The sequence below is a fragment of the Scardinius erythrophthalmus genome (genome assembly GCF_964197995.2).
Source record: "Scardinius erythrophthalmus genome assembly, chromosome: 1".
Lineage (NCBI taxonomy): Eukaryota > Metazoa > Chordata > Actinopteri > Cypriniformes > Leuciscidae > Scardinius > Scardinius erythrophthalmus.
This window is the reverse complement of record NC_138221.1, coordinates 18,564,462-18,582,799: the sequence shown is the minus strand read 5'-3', so window position 1 is coordinate 18,582,799 and position 18,338 is coordinate 18,564,462. Positions and strand designations below refer to the sequence as shown.

General features: G+C 37.5%; 2 protein-coding genes across 2 annotated transcripts; both read right to left on the bottom strand.

Annotated features, from left to right (window-relative positions):
• Positions 1–2,812: 2,812 nt before the first annotated feature.
• On the bottom strand, positions 2,813–8,435 carry LOC308692206 (uncharacterized protein). The gene is made up of 2 exons (XM_081368012.1): positions 8,306–8,435; positions 2,813–4,226 (listed from the first exon to the last, which is right to left on the bottom strand). The coding sequence occupies exons 1-2, from the start codon at positions 8,361–8,363 to the stop codon at positions 3,295–3,297; spliced, it is 990 nt and encodes a 329-aa protein (XP_081224138.1). The 5' UTR covers positions 8,364–8,435; the 3' UTR covers positions 2,813–3,294.
• Positions 8,436–11,226: 2,791 nt separating this feature from the next.
• On the bottom strand, positions 11,227–17,829 carry LOC308687083 (uncharacterized protein; the record flags this gene model as incomplete). The annotated part of the gene is made up of 3 exons (XM_081359339.1): positions 11,227–11,506; positions 11,782–11,878; positions 16,403–17,829. The coding sequence occupies 2 exons, from the start codon at positions 17,827–17,829 to the stop codon at positions 11,809–11,811; spliced, it is 1,497 nt and encodes a 498-aa protein (XP_081215465.1). The 3' UTR covers positions 11,227–11,506; positions 11,782–11,808.
• Positions 17,830–18,338: the final 509 nt, after the last annotated feature.

The following is an 18,338-nucleotide window of genomic DNA, read 5'->3' as shown; positions in this document are numbered from 1 at the left end:
ACCGACATTCTTCAAAATATCTAATTTTATGTTCAGCAGAAGACAGACATTCATACAGGTTTGAAACAACTTGAGGGTGTGTAAGTGACAGTTTTCAGTTTTAAGTGAACAATTTCTTTACTATTCCAATTAGAACAGAGTGAGATTGAGCAAACAGACTTACATTTTCATTTTGAATGCTGCACATACATTCCGAAGGGATGCTTCTCCCTGCTCCTTTAGGATCCGCATTACCCTCTCTGCAGCATTGTACACTGAATTCCATAGTGTGTGGTTGGGCTGAATGAACTGCAGCTTACATTCTTCTTGCACAATCTCAGCACTGATGGCAGACCGGCTGGTTTTATTGTACAATGCCTGGCATTCCGCAAATTTGAACGGGAAAGCTTCTTAAATACCTCACTGCTGTCCTCTGCCTTGGAAGCATCCACAGTAGCCACCAAATTAAGAATATGACACGCGTTCGCTGATGCTTGGGTAGATGATACTCCAACCCACTGTTAGTGTTTAAAATGGAACAGGTGTCCTGAACCTCAAATCCTTCTTCATCGTTCTCACACTCCAGTGTCACTGCCTCAGCAGTGTCAGCACCAATTAACTCTTCCTGACTCTGTTCACCATACACTTTGAAGGCTTTGATAAAATTTGATCCACAATCAGTTGTCGTTCTGTCAATTTTTTCTGAGATGCCATATTCCGAGTGAATGTCATCCAAGGTCCCTGCAAGCAAATCAAATGTATGTGAACCTTTCAAGCGTCTGAAGGCAATGGAAGCAGACCTTTTTTTCCAGAGTAGGTTCATCAATCCGATGTAACTGCGTTGTCGTGCTGTCCAACAGACACCTATATAACTGACTTTTGCCATCTCAGCAATGATGTTTTTCTTTATCTTTGCGGCTGCTTCCTCGATTCTCAGCTTCACAGCTGGTCTGGACATAACTGTACAGCTAGGTTGCATTGTACAGATTAGATTTTTGAATGTAGGAAGTTCAACTATGGTAAAGGGCTGAAGGCTCTCACAGACAAACTCAACTACAAGCCTGTCAATTGTGGACTGAGTAACCTGCCTGCAGGACACAGCGAAGTCTTTAATCTTCATCTGTTTCACAGCTGAATCACACCTCTGTTCCTCTGAGTTCTTTCTTTCTTTCTTTTCAAGATGCATTCATTTTACTGCTTTAATTTCATTGGATGTTTTCTCTGTGAAAAGAACAGAACAGAATTGAGTAACACAATTTTCACCACTGATCATTTTTGCTCGCAAATAAAAATAAAATAAAAAAATAAACTTGATTTAAATATAAATCTGATGTTTTATGAAAGTTATCTGCTATACATGAACTAAAATTTTAAATCACCATGTGAGAACACGTTACATTAAAATATCCACTTCAATAAGTCGACAGAAAGCAGGTTAATGCATTTACATGCTAAACGAAATCGATGTAAGGGACAAAAATCTAGCAGTGATGATAGATTATGCTTAATGTACTTTGAAGCCTGGTAAACATTCTGCAGTTTATTTTTTTAATAATTGTTTAAGACAATTTCATGATTTCAGTCATCATACAGTAACCAGCAACGTGCATCCAGCAACCAGCAAAGTGCCCGTGCCTCTTACTCTAGGCTCACTGGTAGCTATCATGGTTGCTATGATCGCGTCATCAAAAACACCATTGTCCTGTAAAATTTATTCGATCTTTTCACGGTGCTTTTATTTTGCTATTTTTGGCAGAATAATTTCAGTTGTCAAACATTCACACTCATGATAAACCCATAGGCCTACATGAACAAACTTGAGCACTATATGATGAATTTTATTATACAATTTAACAAGATATATGATACAGATATTCGAAACTTACCTCAATGTGTTTTTTTTTTTTCAAATTAGAGGAAGAATTCTTGAATGCAGAGATTTCAACTGGCTTAGGCAAGCAAAGTTGACATGACATAATCACACAATTGCCCTTCTTCGACTTCACTTCAAAAAGCTCTTTCAGGTATGGCCAAGGATGCTGAAGTTTTTAAATTTGAGCTGTTACATGTTGACGCATCCACCACCACACTTCCTCCCTCCTCATCCTCCATGATTAAAATAAACTGGCGCCAGGTGTCTGTTTGATGCTGGTCTGATGCTTTCCGCGCGCGAGATTTGATTTGACGGGAATCACGCATGGAGTCACATGACTTATTATAAAAATAAATATATAATGTAGTGACGGCAGGTACAAGGAAAATAGCGCAGTAAAAGTACCAATATATCACTTAAAGGTGCCCTAGAATGTGAAATTGAATTTATCTTGGCATAGTTAAATAATAAGAGTTCAGTACATGGAGATGACATACAGTCTCAAACACCATAGTTTTATCTTTCTTATTTAAAACTCGTTTTTGAAAAACACCCCTGAAAAATAGGCGAATCTCCACATAACACCGACTGTGACGCAACGTCGGGATCATTAATATGTACGCCTCCAAAAATTCGCATATGCTCATATGAATCATGCTCAGTGCCAGGCGGAACTGCGCAGCCGAATCGTCAGAAGTTCTGCAGGTGAAGAAACAAGCAGGAGGAGGATCATAGGGAAAATGGCAGATCTATCAACACAATCTACATAGTTTATTTTAAAATAGGCCTACATGTTGACTAAAGCTATCTATCAAACTTTATCTATAATCGGATACCGCTACAGTTTAATTCGAAGTTGTTAGTTTGCTCTGCCCGTAAAAAAAAATTACTTGAATCAATGAACAACATTAATAAAGCCCCATTCTTACACATCATTAACTACAGAGTTGGTTTAGTGTTTAGTTACCCTTTAATATAGTGCTATTATGCCAAAATACTGATTTATTTAGTTTTAAATTAAACCATTGTAATCCTGAAAGTATTCCCCCTTTTTTCAAAATGTAACTATAATCTGATTACAACGTTTTTTGACGTAACCGTAACGGATTACAGTTACTGTATTTTTGTATCCTGATTACATAACGCCGTTACGTGTATTCCGTTACTCCTCAACCCTGCTGAACACACACATGGCTTTTCTCAGGTGTGGATTTTCATGTGACTCTAAGGGATGATGATCGTGTAAAACTCTTCCTACATTGATCACATTTGTGTGGTTTCTCTCCAGTGTGGATCATCATGTGTTCGTTCAGATTTGTTTTTTTTTGTGTGAATCTCTTCCCACACTGATCACATGTGAACGGCTTCTCTCCAGTGTGGATCCTCTCATGTGTTTTCAGATTTGATGACATATTGAATCTCTTGTCACAGTGTGAACACTTCTAAGGTTTTTCTCCAGTGTAAATTCTCTGGTGCCGTTTTAATGGTTCAGCTGTATTAAAAGTTTTCCCACACTCAAAGCACTTGTACTCTCTCACACCAGTATGCATTTTCTCATGTTTACGTAAATTTTCCAGCAGAGAAAAACTCTTTCCACACACAGAACATGAATGTGGCTTCTCCTTCGTATGAACTGTCAGGTGTCTCTTCATGTGTGATGCAGTAACAAATGTTTTTCCACAGTGATCACATGAGAACGGCTTCTCTCCGGTGTGGATCCTCATGTGAACATCAAGATTTTGTTTTAATGTGAAACTGTTTCCACACTGAACACACACATATGGCTTTTCTCCAGTGTGGATTCTCATGTGTTTCTTAAGGTTTGATGATAGTGTGAAACTCTTCCCACACTGATCACATGTGAACGGCTTCTCTCCAGTGTGAACTCTCATGTGACGATCAAGATCACGTGTGTTTGAGAAACTCTTCCCACACTGAGCGCAGGGGAGCGCCTTCTCTCCAGTGTGGATCCTCATGTGAATCTCTAGACTATCTTTCCGTGAGTAGCTCTTCCCACACTGATCACATGAGAACGGCTTCTCTCCAGTGTGAACTCTCATGTGACGGTCAATATCACGTGCTTTTAAGAAACTCTTTCCACACTGAGTGCAGGTGAAAGATTTCTTGGCTCTTCTTTTCTTTAAAAATGTCTTTTTATTCTTTGAGCGACTCAAAGGTTTTTCTCCAGGTTTGACATGATGTTCCTCCTTCACTTCACTCAGTTCTTCACTCTCCTCCTTCACTTCCATCAGTTCTTCACTCTCCTCCTTCACTTCACTCAGTTCTTCACTCTCCTCCTTCACTTCGCTCAGCTCTTCACTCTCCTCCTTCACTTCCATCAGTTCTTCACTCTCCTCCTTCACTTCCATCGGGTCTGACACAAAAGAAAAAGTTTAATTTAGTAATAGCAGAAAGTACTAGTAGACGACTGCTATAAAATATGATAATTCTGGTGTTGTTTTCATAAATTAATTGCATGAATTAGGTACATTGATATTTCAATTATTATTTTCAAAACATTTAAGGCACAAATCACGTTTCTGAAGTGAGAAATATTAAATATATTTGATTAATTACACAATTATTTAATGTGATATTAACATTTATACATTTATAGTGCCAAGGGGTGTGCAATATTGAAATACAATTCTCTCTCGATATTTGTTTGGAATTTTCCGAAAACAATAATTACAATTATTTTGCTGATTCTGTTTTGTTCGGTACAGGCCTGTCATGGTAGCCTGGAAATCCAGACCTAAATCTGAAAGATTAATGGTCTGGCGTCAACTAATGAAAGTCGGCCAGCTCGAGGGGCGGCACCAAGAATGCATTTGAAATTCTCACTGCACACAATTGAAAAACACTAAGACCAATCACAGCAATAAACCCATTACGCTTAGCTACCAGCGGAGCTAACTGGGAGATTAGACTCTTGCCGTATCCGGCGGCAAAACAGCAAAAAACTTCCTTCTTGCAAAGGAACGATTCGAGCGCCGTCTTCTGTTCCTGTTTTATATAAAAAGCCAAGTCTAACTCGTTCATTGTAGCGGCCAAAGCCGTTTCAAACAACTGGTGTTCATCCATAGCCATCTTGCAATGTTTACTAATGACTTGGATGTCACATCGCTGTCGTGATCTGTTTAGCTCACCTCTGGCCCGCCTATATCAGATAACCTGATGTGATTGGTGCAGCTCAGATCAAGGGGCATATTTAATGAGCAACATTATCCGACACCAGAGTAACTCGCTGAATTCAACTTGTGCTCTCTCGAGAACTCTGGATTACCAGGGTACTGTCATGGATAAATAAATATGACAATTTTACCACCACTAGGTGGCGGCAAGTCCATGTCTAATAAGATATAAATATGAAAATAAATGATGTAAAAATTAGCCCGATGTAATAGCAGTAAGGAGACACATTTTTTAAATGCAAGGTCAAACAAATTGTCCCAACGTCTGAATCCAATGGTGTGGTAGAAGGTTTCCTGCATGCTGTCTTTTCGGTGCACAAAGTAATTTAATTCCAATTTATCTGACCAATTTTCCACATCCTCGAATTTAGGTTGAAACGCCAATAATTTAGGTAAACATTTGATTATTCTGTTTAAATCTTTTTATTTCACTTATTCAAGCATATGTCATTGTCACTTAGAGTTTCCTACCGGCCACTAATGTTGATCTCCCAGTAACAAATGCCCAGTGTTGGGGAAAGTTACTTGTCAATGTAATGCATTATGTAATGCAATATATATATATATATATTACTAAAATAACCATCATATTTGTTTACACAGCGCACACAACACCTCCTCCAGGGGCGTAGTTTGTGGGGGTGATGGAGAAATGGGATAACTTGCGTGAGCCGTTCCTATCACGACGCAGATGATAAAATGTTCTATTTGAATTCTACTGAGAATTTACCGCTTTAAAACACAATGGAGAATGTCAAGCATGATGTGAAACAGCCACATAAACTAAAAAAAAATCATAACAAGAGGGGAAAACATCATCCTGCACCAACATAAATTTCCACAAAAATGTGTTCTGCTAATAATGACACATATTAGCCAAAACATGGCTTTCAGATATTACAAGAGATGACAGGAAATTAAAATTTTCAATACAAGAAAATGTAAAGCAAAGGTAGTTTGACCTACCATAGCACTTTGATAAAAAAATACTTTAAACTGATACGTTAGTTAAGTCAAGTCACTTTTATTTATATAGTGTTTTTAGCAATAGGTGCATAAATAAAATAAAATGCATAATTTATTATCCTATGTAAACAAGTAAATGCTAACTAGGCTTTTACTTTATTGGAGTTACTTTATCAATGCATGTGTGGTATGCATGATACCACATGTGTTGATGAACCCTCTGAACAAATAGGCTCACACAAATCAAAATATGCAACTGACACATAATAAACATAGAATTACAAAATATACTCACATTGAGCTGTAGAAGTTCTAGAACCAATGAAGTTCCTCATAATAGGGTTTCTTGCATCCGGCTCAGTTGAGCAAACACTAAGCAAACACTGAGCCATGCCAGTACCTCTCTAAACACTCTTACTTGTCTCTCTTAAAAGGATAGCCCTTCCCGTAGAAACCTCCCTAGATCCCCCTTGAGGCGGGGAGTAGCATTACAGCACAAGAAATGGAACAGCCTTTCAGAACTGTTACAACTGTATGTAAACCAGACACAGATATAAAATAAGTAGGGCTGGGCGATTTAAATCGCGATATTGTTATGCGCATCTCGTCAGTAAAGCCGGTTCCTTGATTAGTAGTATCGCCATCACCTGCTTTCAGATGAAGCGGCATTTAGGGCTGAGGAGATAATTAAGTGATTAATTTAGTGATGATTGAGCATTATTGAAGACACCTGATGTTAACAAGCAGAATCACTGAAGAAGACAATCACAAATTGTAAGTTACCATTGTGGTGATGGGTGGTTGCTTTAGTTGGGCTCTAGACCATTATATGTTTACTTTAATATTTACTGTTGTTCGTCTGCTGTTAATGTTTTATAACAATTAACTGAACAAAGTAAAATGTTATCTTATAGTGTTGGTTATGTTTTGACATAATCATGCTGTGATCTGAAAAATGAAACATATTAAGATAGTTTGGTTTAACTTGTTAGCTGCAGTTTAGTGATTCTTCAGCCTATGATTATCAGTACTTTACTTATAATTCAAAATATTTAATAAACATTGTTTTGATCAAAAAGACATTCAGACATATTAATTTAAAACACAGATATCAATAATCAGCCTGTGAATCTCAACAATGGTGACAATAATAAAGCATGTTGCAGTGGCTGCCACCAATCACAACTCATTAATGGCTCCCATCATGCATTGCGGTATGAATAAATTATGATCTGAATTGTCTATGTAATTTACTTTTCCTCATTGAATATTCTGCTCCTCACCATTGTTGAGATGCATAGACTGAATCTTGACATCTGTGTGTACCTAAATTAATGATTTTTTTAAAATGAACTTTTAAGAAATCCTTTATATTATATCAAAAATTCTAGCCATTTATTCAGATTCACAGTTATGCAATAACCAACAACATAAATCGAAGTCAGAAAGATTTTTATGTGATTTTAAGATTTAGATTTTTAGGATTTTAATGTGTTCAGTGATCAAGTTCAAATGATGATTGTCATAATATAACCATCACCATCAGATCACTTTTTATTCTTTGTTCAACTGGCAGTTTTAACTCAGATACAACCGCCAAACAAAATCTAAAGTAGCCTACATATAAAAGGGTCAGAGCCCAACTAAAGCAACTACCCATCACAATAATGGTAACTTACAATTTGCGATTTTCTCCTTCAGCGATTCTACTTGTTAACATCAGGTGTCTTCAATAATGTTCAATCATCACTAAATTAATCACTTAGTTATCTCATTAACTTAAACACTCTTGAGTGTGGACTCATACACTCCCAGGAGTGTTAATTTAACACCGCTAATTTACTGGAGGTTTTGCTGTGTACAAAGAGCCGTAGTTAACTGACAAGCTGAGCCATATCGCATTAAATATCGCTGGCGATACGTCCGCGATATTGATGTGATTTGGCTCAGCTTGTCAGTTAACTACGGCTCTTTGTAGTAAATGCCGCTCCATCTGAAAGCAGGTTATGGTGATTTACTACTAATCAAGGAACCGGCTTTACTGATGAGATGCGCATAACAATATCGCGATTTAAATCGCCCAGCCCTAAAAATAAGTGTAAATAAGGGCGATAATCTGACCTGAAGTTGACAATCTATATGAAAGTTTTTCCAACCTCTCTCTACTAAACTTTTGTTGAAAATCTTTACCCATTTCACAGTTTAACTGTTTATCTAAAAGTGATGAAGTGCTTGAATGTTTCTAACATGAATGTTCTTCAGCATCATGAATGAATGAAGAATAAACACCAACCTCTTTGTTCTTCAGGATCTTCAGTGTGTTTCATTCTGCAGGGTTCTGGATCACTCATGTTCTCACTGTCCTCTTTAATAAACTCAGTCTTTGCAGATTTCAGCTCTTCCTGATGCGCTGATGCTCGTCTTCACTTGTAGCTGATGGGAATTTACAGCATTTATTGGGGAATTGCTGTAGGAGGAGCTTCACTGAATTTGATGAGCTTCACTGTAATTGATGTGGGAGGAGCTTCACTGAAGATGAATGGCTGTGGGAGGAGCTTCACTGATGATGTAATTGCTGTGGGAGGAGCTTCATTGATGATGAATTGCTGTGGGAGGAGCTGATCTGCCAAAAATCAGTAAATGAGGTTTTTTAACTAAATTACACATCTGTAAAAAAATCTGAATGTCTATCATAAAGTAACTGATGCTAATTCAATTCATAACCCTAATTATTCTCATAACTATTCTCCTTCATTCAAAAATAGTTCTGGAGTATGTCACTTCATTAAAAATCAATCTTAAAGTCATGGGGTTTAGATGCCAGAAAATAAGCTTTACTATCCAAGAAATAATTTATCTAATAAAGCTGAATGCTTTTGCAAAAGCAACTCCAGAGTCCAGTATCAAACATACACCTCAAAGGTAATCAATGCATACCATATACTTGTGCTTTAAACAGTGAAAATGAGACTAAGGGCTTCATCATATATGAGCATTTCCATCCATTCCAGTCGCATGCTTTACTTCTCTAATGCTTCTGCCCTGAGCCAGATATACTAGCATCATTTCTTTGGTAATATTCTCATAGATTTCACTTAATCCAGTTAATAATATTCTACAATATGCAGAAATAAAGAAAACTTGAATAAGTTAAGGTAAATTCTTTCAAATACAAATAATGATAAGAAAAACAGTTAAACTCAGAAATAAATGTACAGTAATCATCAAATCCCCTCAGTCTGTTGACACCAATGAAATGAGCTTTAAGTGTCAATTTACAGGAGATCTGAAGACATCAGCATAATAAATGAGGTGAAAACAGGAACACTATTGTCATGAAATAAAGAGTGTTTTCAGCAGATCTGTTAATATTGATGAGCCTCAGACTATCAACACTCATTCAACAAGCCATTCAGGATCATCAGCAGATCATCTCACTTTATTCTGAGTGTTTGCTGTTAGAAACACATTATTTGAGTCAGAATAGATGATAAAAGACTATAAAACTGCACTCAAAAAAATTGTGTCTAAAAATAAGATTTATGTATTTGAATTGCATAAGAAATTCCCATGCATTTGGTTTACATAGTTTTAACATAAACCAATCAATACTCCTGAATGTGATTCATATGTTTAAGTCATACATAAATGAAACAGATAAGATTTATGTAATTGTATTAATAAACTGAATGTGATTTATATTTGTCAGTCGTATGTAAATGAAACAGGTAAGATTTATGTAATAGTACACAGAAAAACGCCCATGTTAAATTAACACTGCTCAGTGTTCATATGTGTGCACACTACAGAGTTAAAGCGGTGTTGAAGTTATTGAGATAATTAAGTGATGATTGAGCATTAATTATGAACACCTGCTGTTAACAAGCAGAATCACTGAAGGAAAGAGAAACACAAGAACTACAACTGACTTCAGCCACAGCCTTAGATGAAATCAACTGAAGAGAAAAGAAATAAACAATAAACGATAAAAAGTATATTATTATCTAACAAAATACACCATATTGTCAGAACATCGTCTCTCAGTTGCTGAATGTCGCGCAACAACGTTGCTACAGCCCTGTCACGTCTTACAATTCTACGTTGTTACAATGTTGCGAGCACGTAGACAGCGACGTTGCCATAGCAGATATGCAACGTGTTAGAGACGTTGCCACAACGTAAATGTGTTTGCTGGGACAGAGCTGCTGTAATTAACAAGTTAAGCCATCTCAATAAGTTTTGTTTTACGGATCACATCATGATTATGTCAAAACATAACCAACACCATCAAATCACATTGTCTCTTTGTTCATCTGATTGTTATAAATCAATTACAGCAGACAAGCAAAATTTAAAACAAACATATAAGTGTCAAGAGCCCAACTAAAGCAAACACCCATCACCATAATGGTAACTTACAATTAGTGATTTTCTCCTTCAGTGATTCTGCTTGTTAACATCAGGTGTCTTCAATAATGATCAATCATCACTAAATTAATCACTTAATTATCTCATTAACTTTAACACTCTTGAGTGTTAATTTAACATATTTTATATTTATATTTCATATTTTAACACTTTACACTTTTGAGTGTGGACTCATATACACTCCCAGGAGTGTTAATTTTTTGCTGTGTAGCAAAAGAGTAGGCAAGCATCGGGACATACTACTTCGTCATCTTTAACGGACAGATCTGTCGTGTGCATCCTGTCAGTAAACTGCCCTTTCAATCATCTTGTCACAGTTCAAATCCTCTATTAAATCTAATTTAATTTCCTACCGTTTCGAAGAGAATTGTAGTAGCACTACTAAATGTATAAAATTACATTTTCCTGGTGCAAATACAACCAGCAGACAGTAAAAGTTGTTGATAAAATATAAAAAGATAACAACATGGTCTGTACTTGTTGGCAACACAAATGATCAGAATTGTGAATCACACTTGCACATGTTCTAAAATGTCTTTGTATTATTTTAATCTAACGTTGCTGGTGTCTCTTAACTCCCCTACAAGCGCTTGTCAATGTGTGTTGCAGTCTCCGGTTTTCTAATGTTGTTTCATTTAAATCTCAATTTGCTCTCTTTAGTTTAGTTTTCTACTGTTAAACAATGGCCTGTGCCAGAGTTGCCACCTTGTGGAACAATTGATTAGTGCGAAACAAATTCAAAGCACATGTGATGTTGTAATATGCAGAAGAAAGACAACAAAAGCTAACTCCAAACGTCTATTTTTAATGTAGGAAGCATCAGTGAATCAGCAACTTATCAACTCTTCTACTTCTTCATCATCTCTCTAGGTTCTTCTTATGAGGTTTTACTGTCCTCTAGCCATCATACTCAGAATTACAATGATTAACAGAACACAACATTTTCTCTTTTTTGTGAACACAGGTTTCTCTCCGCTGTGGATCCTCATGTGAATCCTCAGACTTGATTTACATGTGAAGAGTTTTTAGGCTTCTGTTTTTCCTTTCTTGTTCACGTCCATCAGGTCTAAAAGAAACATTAAATCATGAGTTTTCAAATGAGAGACAAATGTGAAATGAAAAGTGAAGCTCAAAGTCAAGATCACTGATGAGTTCAACAGTCATTTTAATCTCAGCAAATCTGGTCAACAACTGCTGTGCACGATTATGATTTATTTTAATATCATGAAGATGATTTGTGTTATAAATCACTAGTTTGGTCATGAAACAATGTAAATCTGGTGAGCATCAGCATGTTCTTCATCATGAAGAATGAATGAGGAATCAAGAATAAACACCAACCTCTTTGTTCTTCAGTATCATGATGTTTCATTCTGCAGGTTCTGGATCACTGGCGTTCTCTCCGTCCTCTCCTTCCAGATGCTTTTTGGCAGTTCTGCTAAAAACAAACAAGTTTCATTTCTTACTAAGGCTAATCACATGTTAAAAAAAATAGTGACCGTGATCATGTACCGTATTTGCCGGACTATAAGTCAAACATTTTTTCATAGTTTGGCTGGTCCTGCGACTTATGACAAACCCAACAGATTACTCAGATCATTAGGATCACATCAGCTAGAAGTTCCAAGAGTTCACTCTAAGCAAGGAGAGTCTGCTTTTAGCTATTATGCCAGCCGCAGCTGGAACCAGCTTCCAGAGGAGATCAGATGTGCTCCTACATTAGTCACATTCAAATCCAGACTCAAAACACATCTGTTTAGCTATGCATTTAATGAATGAGCACTGTGTCACTGTTTGTCCGACTGTTTATACTGTGTCTTATTTTAGTCTTTATTCTAAACTGTTTTAATTATTTTTAGTTCTTTCTCGTTTCTTTATTTTAAACTGTTCTTTATTCTAAACTGTTTTAATTATTTTTAGTTCTTTCTTGTTTCTTTATTTTAAACTGTTTTGTATATTCTTATTTCTTCTGATTATTTTTAATAGTATGTAAAGCACTTTGAATTACCATTGTGTATGAAATGTGCTATATAAATAAACTTGCCTTGCCTTGCCTTATAATCAGGCGCGACTTATATATGAAAATAAATTCAGACTGAGATGAACCAAGAGAAAACATTACCGTCTACAGCCGCGAGAGGGCGCTCTAGTTGGCGGAGTTGTTCAGAAGCGACACCAAGGATGAAGAAAATTATGTGGAATGAGATCGCTGGACCTTGGTGAACTTGTTTACTGGTAACTTGCTTGTTGGACTCGCTGGCTTATGTTAATTTAGCCTATTCAGCCTCACAGGTAGGCTATATGTTCTTTATGCTTTTGTGTAGCTGAATAACTGTTAATGTGTTGCGTTAACACACCGGACACCTACTCAGCATGTTGTTCTGTGTGCTACTGTGTAACTTAGTTGAATAACTTGCCTTTCCAGATTAGCCTAAATGTCTGTTCTTGGTCTTGGATTTTGTGAAATAAATTTCTAAATAAATGCGACTTATAGTCCAGTGCGACGCATTTTTTGACTGATGCGACTTATACTCCGGAAAATACGGTAATTTAAGATTATCAGGTTTTGTCAAAGCCACAACAACACAACAAACAAAACAAATTTAAAAAATACCTAGTAATGCAACAACCAATGGATGAAATTGCTGCAAGAAAAGTGCTTCATATTCAGCGCTTCAAATGAACTCATAAACATTCAGGTTTCCTGTAGATTTCCACCAGGTTTGCACACACTGCAGGAGGGATTCTGGCCCACTCCTCCACACAGATCTTCTCTAGATCAGTCAGGTTTCTGGGCTGTCGCTGAGAAACACGGAGTTTGAGCTCCCTCCAAAGATTCTCTATTGCTTTTAGGTCTGGAGACTGGCTAGGCCACGCCAGAACCTTGATATGCTTCTTACAGAGCCACTCCTTGGTTATCCTGGCTGTGTGCTTCGGGTCATTGTCATGTTGGAAGACCCAGCCTCGACCCATCTTCAATGCTCTAACTGAGGGAAGGAGGTTGTTCCCCAAAATCTTGCAATACATGGCCCCGGTCATCCTCTCCTTAATACAGTGCAGTCGCCCTGTCCCATGTGCAGAAAAACACCCCCAAAGCATGATGCTACCACCCCCATGCTTCACAGTAGGGATGGTGTTCTTGGGATGGTACTCATCATTCTTCCTCCTCCAAACACGTTTAGTGGAATTATGACCAAAAAGTTCTATTTTGGTCTCATCTGACCACATGACTTTCTCCCATGACTCCTCTGGATCATTCAAATGGTCATTGGCAACTTAAAACGGGCCTTGACATGTGCTGGTTTAAGCAGGGGAACCTTCCGTGCCATGCATGATTTCAAACCATGACGTCTTAGTGTATTACCAACAGTAACCTTGGAAACGGTGGTCCCAGCTCTTTTCAGGTCATTGACCAGCTCCTCCCGTGTAGTTCTGGGCTGATTTCTCACCTTTCTTAGGATCATTGAGACCCCACGAGGTGAGATCTTGCATGGAGCACCAGTCCAAGGGAGATTGACAGTCATGTTTAGCTTTTTCCATTTTCTAATAATTGCTCCAACAGTGGACCTTTTTTCACCAAGCTGCTACAAGGAGGTGTACAATTTTGTCTCTAGTGTCTTTGGACAGCTCTTTGGTCTTGGCCATGTTAGTAGTTGGATTCTTACTGATTGTATGGGGTGGACAGGTGTCTTTATGCAGCTAACGACCTCAAACAGGTGCATCTAATTTAGGATAATAAATGGAGTGGAGGTGGACATTTTAAAGGCAGACTAACAGGTCTTTGAGGGTCAGAATTCTAGCTGATAGACAGGTGTTCAAATACTTATTTGCAGCTGTATCATACAAATAAATATTTAAAAAATCATATATTGTGATTTCTGGATTTTTTTTTTTTAGATTATGTCTCTCACAGTGGAGATGCACCTACGATGACAATTTCAGACCCCTCCATGATTTCCAAGTGGGAGAACTTGCAAAATAGCAGGCATACATCCTCACTGTATATGGTGTTTGAACATAAATTTGTGTTGGCAGTGTGTGAGCAAAACCACCCTAGAATGATAAAAATCCACCCAGTGTTTTTTTTTTTTTTTACAATCTCAATAAATCAAAAGCACTGTCTCAGAATGAGCTTTTCTAAGATTCGGTGCAATGTGACGTAGAATTGCACAAGCTGACGTGGTTTGATTACACTGTGGTTAACCCGCTCTCGGTGATCTGTACACCATCGCCATTGTTTCAACGACAGCCGGTGTGTAATGTCTCCTAAGAAGTGTGGGTGTTCTGTTGTGGGATGTAAGAATGGACATAGTAGTCTTCACTGACATCAGAGCCACTGAAAACACAGCGGATAGATTTTATTTATGAAGAAAAGGCGCCACTTAAACTTCCTAAATACGTTTATGTTTGCGCGAATCATTTTCTGACTGATTGTTTAGTGAACGAGGGTCAAAGTTAATCCTCAATTGTGGATCGTTGCCTACAGTTCGCGATCCAACGTCACCTCCAGAAGAAGTAAGTGTATTTTATGATTTTTGAGCAAATAGTCATTTTAATCGATGTCAGCCAGTTCAACAACAAATGCTTCTAAAGCTATTTATTGTCGTCGTCATAGGATGTCTCAACAAACAACGTCAGACAGTTTTATGTCACATATCATTTTTTTTTGCAGCAATTACAAATGTAAATAAATTAACGTCTGTTCTATCTCCATAGAAAGTATATAAACGTCTATCTCCCTGCAGCATTTGTTTTCTGGTTCTGTAGCCATCTCACATTTAACACATAAGCACCTGTACGACAAGTAATGTCAACATGACGCAACAGCACCGCTGGCATAAATATAATTTCGTTTGTACTTAAGAAAAAAAAAGAAAAAAATGTACACCTATGACATAACCGAGAAAATACTTGCCGAGACCGGTAGACGAGTTTTTTCAACATGGTAAATGGTAAATTTTTTTTTGCAGGTATGTCCGTTCAAGGGCAAAGAAACGCAAAAGAGGAATCAATTCGGTGTTCGAATTGCGTTTAAAATTGTTTGAATACGTCCAAATGACAAACTTGTCACACTATGATGGTTATATTTAGTAGTTAATCCACAAATGTGTCCACATGTGTGCCGAACCGTGTGGCAGCTGGTCCTTACAGATCACAGATTAATGTAGCCTACCTGTCAAAAAAGGTGGAGTGCTTTTTGCAATTGGGTCAGTTCATGTTCACACCGTAAACAAACCGTACCAGAGTTCGTTTGGAACCGTACCGAGACCACCTCTTCAGCTGGGTCTCGGTTCGGTTGTTTGGTCCTCACCCGAGTGTGATTGCTGTATTCACACCTGCCCAAAAGATTCACACCAAGGGGGGAAACAAATTTGAGTTCAATTCAGTCGAACCAAACAAGTCAGGTGTGAATACACCCTTAGGTACCGGTTCCATATTGGTGCCAGGTTTCAGTACCCAACCCTACTTCCAAGTCAGTGCTGATCTGATATACAGTATATGGTTAATAACAGAGTATTCAGTGTTGTGTTGTTAATACTGCGCTGAATTCAAATGCTTTCTCACTATATCTCGCTGCGATGTTATTAATACTGAATTAAAGTGATGGTTCACCCAAAAATGTTAATTAGCTCATGATTTACTCACCCTTAAGTCATCCTAGGTGTATATGACATTCTTCTTTTAGATTAACAATCAGAGTTATATTTTTAAAAAAAATTCCCAGTTTTGTAATGGATTATAATGAATTTGCGTTTTTTTGCTATTGATCTGAACTGACAAATTAGACATTCCTGTTGGTTGAACACAAGTTAATAGATATCAATCAATCAATCAACAAAGTGTCCTGTGCTTACCACACACCGGCTATAGGTGGAGAGGAGAGATTTGGCTATAGAGTGATGTGTGTCTAACTTACAGAGAACAAACTTTGTTGCTCAGCACATGAAAATAAACTACTTACTGTGATTTCAGACTGTGGTGTTGTGGTTTCTCCACTCTATGGATCCTCATGTTTCGCTTCAAGTGAGTTTTAATAGAGAAACTCGTTCCACACTGATCACACGTGTGCGGCTTCTCCCTGCTGTGGATCCTCTCATGTCTTTTCAGATGTGCAGACTGAATGAATCTCTTATCGCAGTGTGAACACTTGTAAGGTTTTTCTCCAGTGTGAATTCTCTGGTGACGTTTTAAAGAGTCCGCTAAAGTGAAAGTCTTCTCACACTCAAAGCACATGTACTCTCTCACACCAGTGTGAATTCTTTGATGTCTTTGTAAATATTGCAGTTGTGAAAAACTCTTTCCACACACAGAACATGAATGCGGCTTCTCCTTCGTATGAACTGCCAGGTGAGTCTTCAGGTGTGATGCATCGAGAAATGTTTTGCCGCATTGATTACATGAGAATGGCTTCTCTCCGGTGTGGATCCTCATGTGAACATTAAGGGATGAAGAATGACTGAAACTCTTTCCACACTGATCACACGAGAATGGCTTCTCTCCGGTGTGAATTCTCATGTGAACATTAAGGTGTGAAGATTGACTGAAACTATTCCCACATTGATTGCATGTGAACGGCTTCTCTCCTGTATGAACTCTCATGTGAACATCAAGCTCATGTTTGATTGTGAAACTCTTTCCACACTGATCACATGAGAACGGCTTCTCTCCGGTGTGAATTCTCATGTGAACATTAAGGTGTGAAGATTGACTGAAACTATTCCCACACTGATTGCATATGAACGGCTTCTCTCCTGTATGAACTCTCATGTGAACATCAAGATCATGTTTGATTCTGAAACTCTTTCCACACTGATCACACGGGAACGGCTTCTCTCCGGTGTGAATTCTCATGTGAACATTAAGGTGTGAAGATTGACTGAAACTATTCCCACACTGATTGCATGTGAATGGCTTCTCTCCAGTGTGGATCCTCATGTGAACATCAAGATCATGTTTGATTCTGAAACTCTTTCCACACTGATCACATGAGAACGGCTTCTCTCCGGTGTGAATTCTCATGTGAACATTAAGGTGTGAAGATTGACTGAAACTATTCCCACACTGATTGCATGTGAATGGCTTCTCTCCAGTGTGGATCCTCATGTGAACATCAAGATCATGTTTGATTGTGAAACTCTTCCCGCACTGATCACATGTGTGCAGCTTCTCTCCAGTGTGAACTCTCATGTGTCGCTCAAGACTTCGTTTGGTTGTGTAACTCTTTCCACACTTAGTGCAGGTTGTAGATTTCTTGGCTTTTCTTTTCTTTAAAAATGTCTTTTTAGTCTTTGAGCGACTCAAAGGTTTTTCTCCAGGTTTGACTTGATGTTCCTCCTCCACTTCACTCAGTTCTTCACTCTCCTCGCTCTCTTCCATCAGGTCTGACATGAATGAAAAAATTATTATTATTCAATTAAAATAAAATAAATAGAATAAAAAATATTCAATGAAAATAATTAAAAGAGAGAAATATAAAGTGATAGGACATGAAAGTGAGCTCTGATGTAATAGTAAAACAGACAACTGTTACAAAATATTATGATAATTTGATTCCTTTTTAGAAATTCTTTAAACTTTCCATGAATGAGGTAAATTTATCTCCCAATTATTATTTTTAAAACATTCTAGGCACAAATCCCATGTTTCTTAGAAAGAACCATTTCAAATATTTGATCAAACACTATTATCTAACATGATATTAACATTAAAATATACAATACTGCCATATTTTGACACCAACTTTGAGATTTTTTTTTTTTACTAAAAACGTTTTGAATTATTAATGGCCGTTCACACTAGACTTTTCCTTGCACTGACTTCTATTCATGAGTCTGTGAAAGTGAGACACCAGAAACACAAGCTCAAGTAAATAACCCTGTGAGAAATAACACAAGCGT

Excerpts from the sequence above, each read along its gene's own strand:
- LOC308692206 (XM_081368012.1), bottom strand. The coding sequence starts at position 8,363 with ATGAGTGATCCAGAACCCTGCAGAATGAAACACACTGAAGATCCTGAA. Across the intron at positions 4,227-8,305 it reads AGATCCTGAAGAACAAAGAG|ACCCGATGGAAGTGAAGGAG; the intron begins GTTGGTGTTTAT and ends CTTTTGTGTCAG.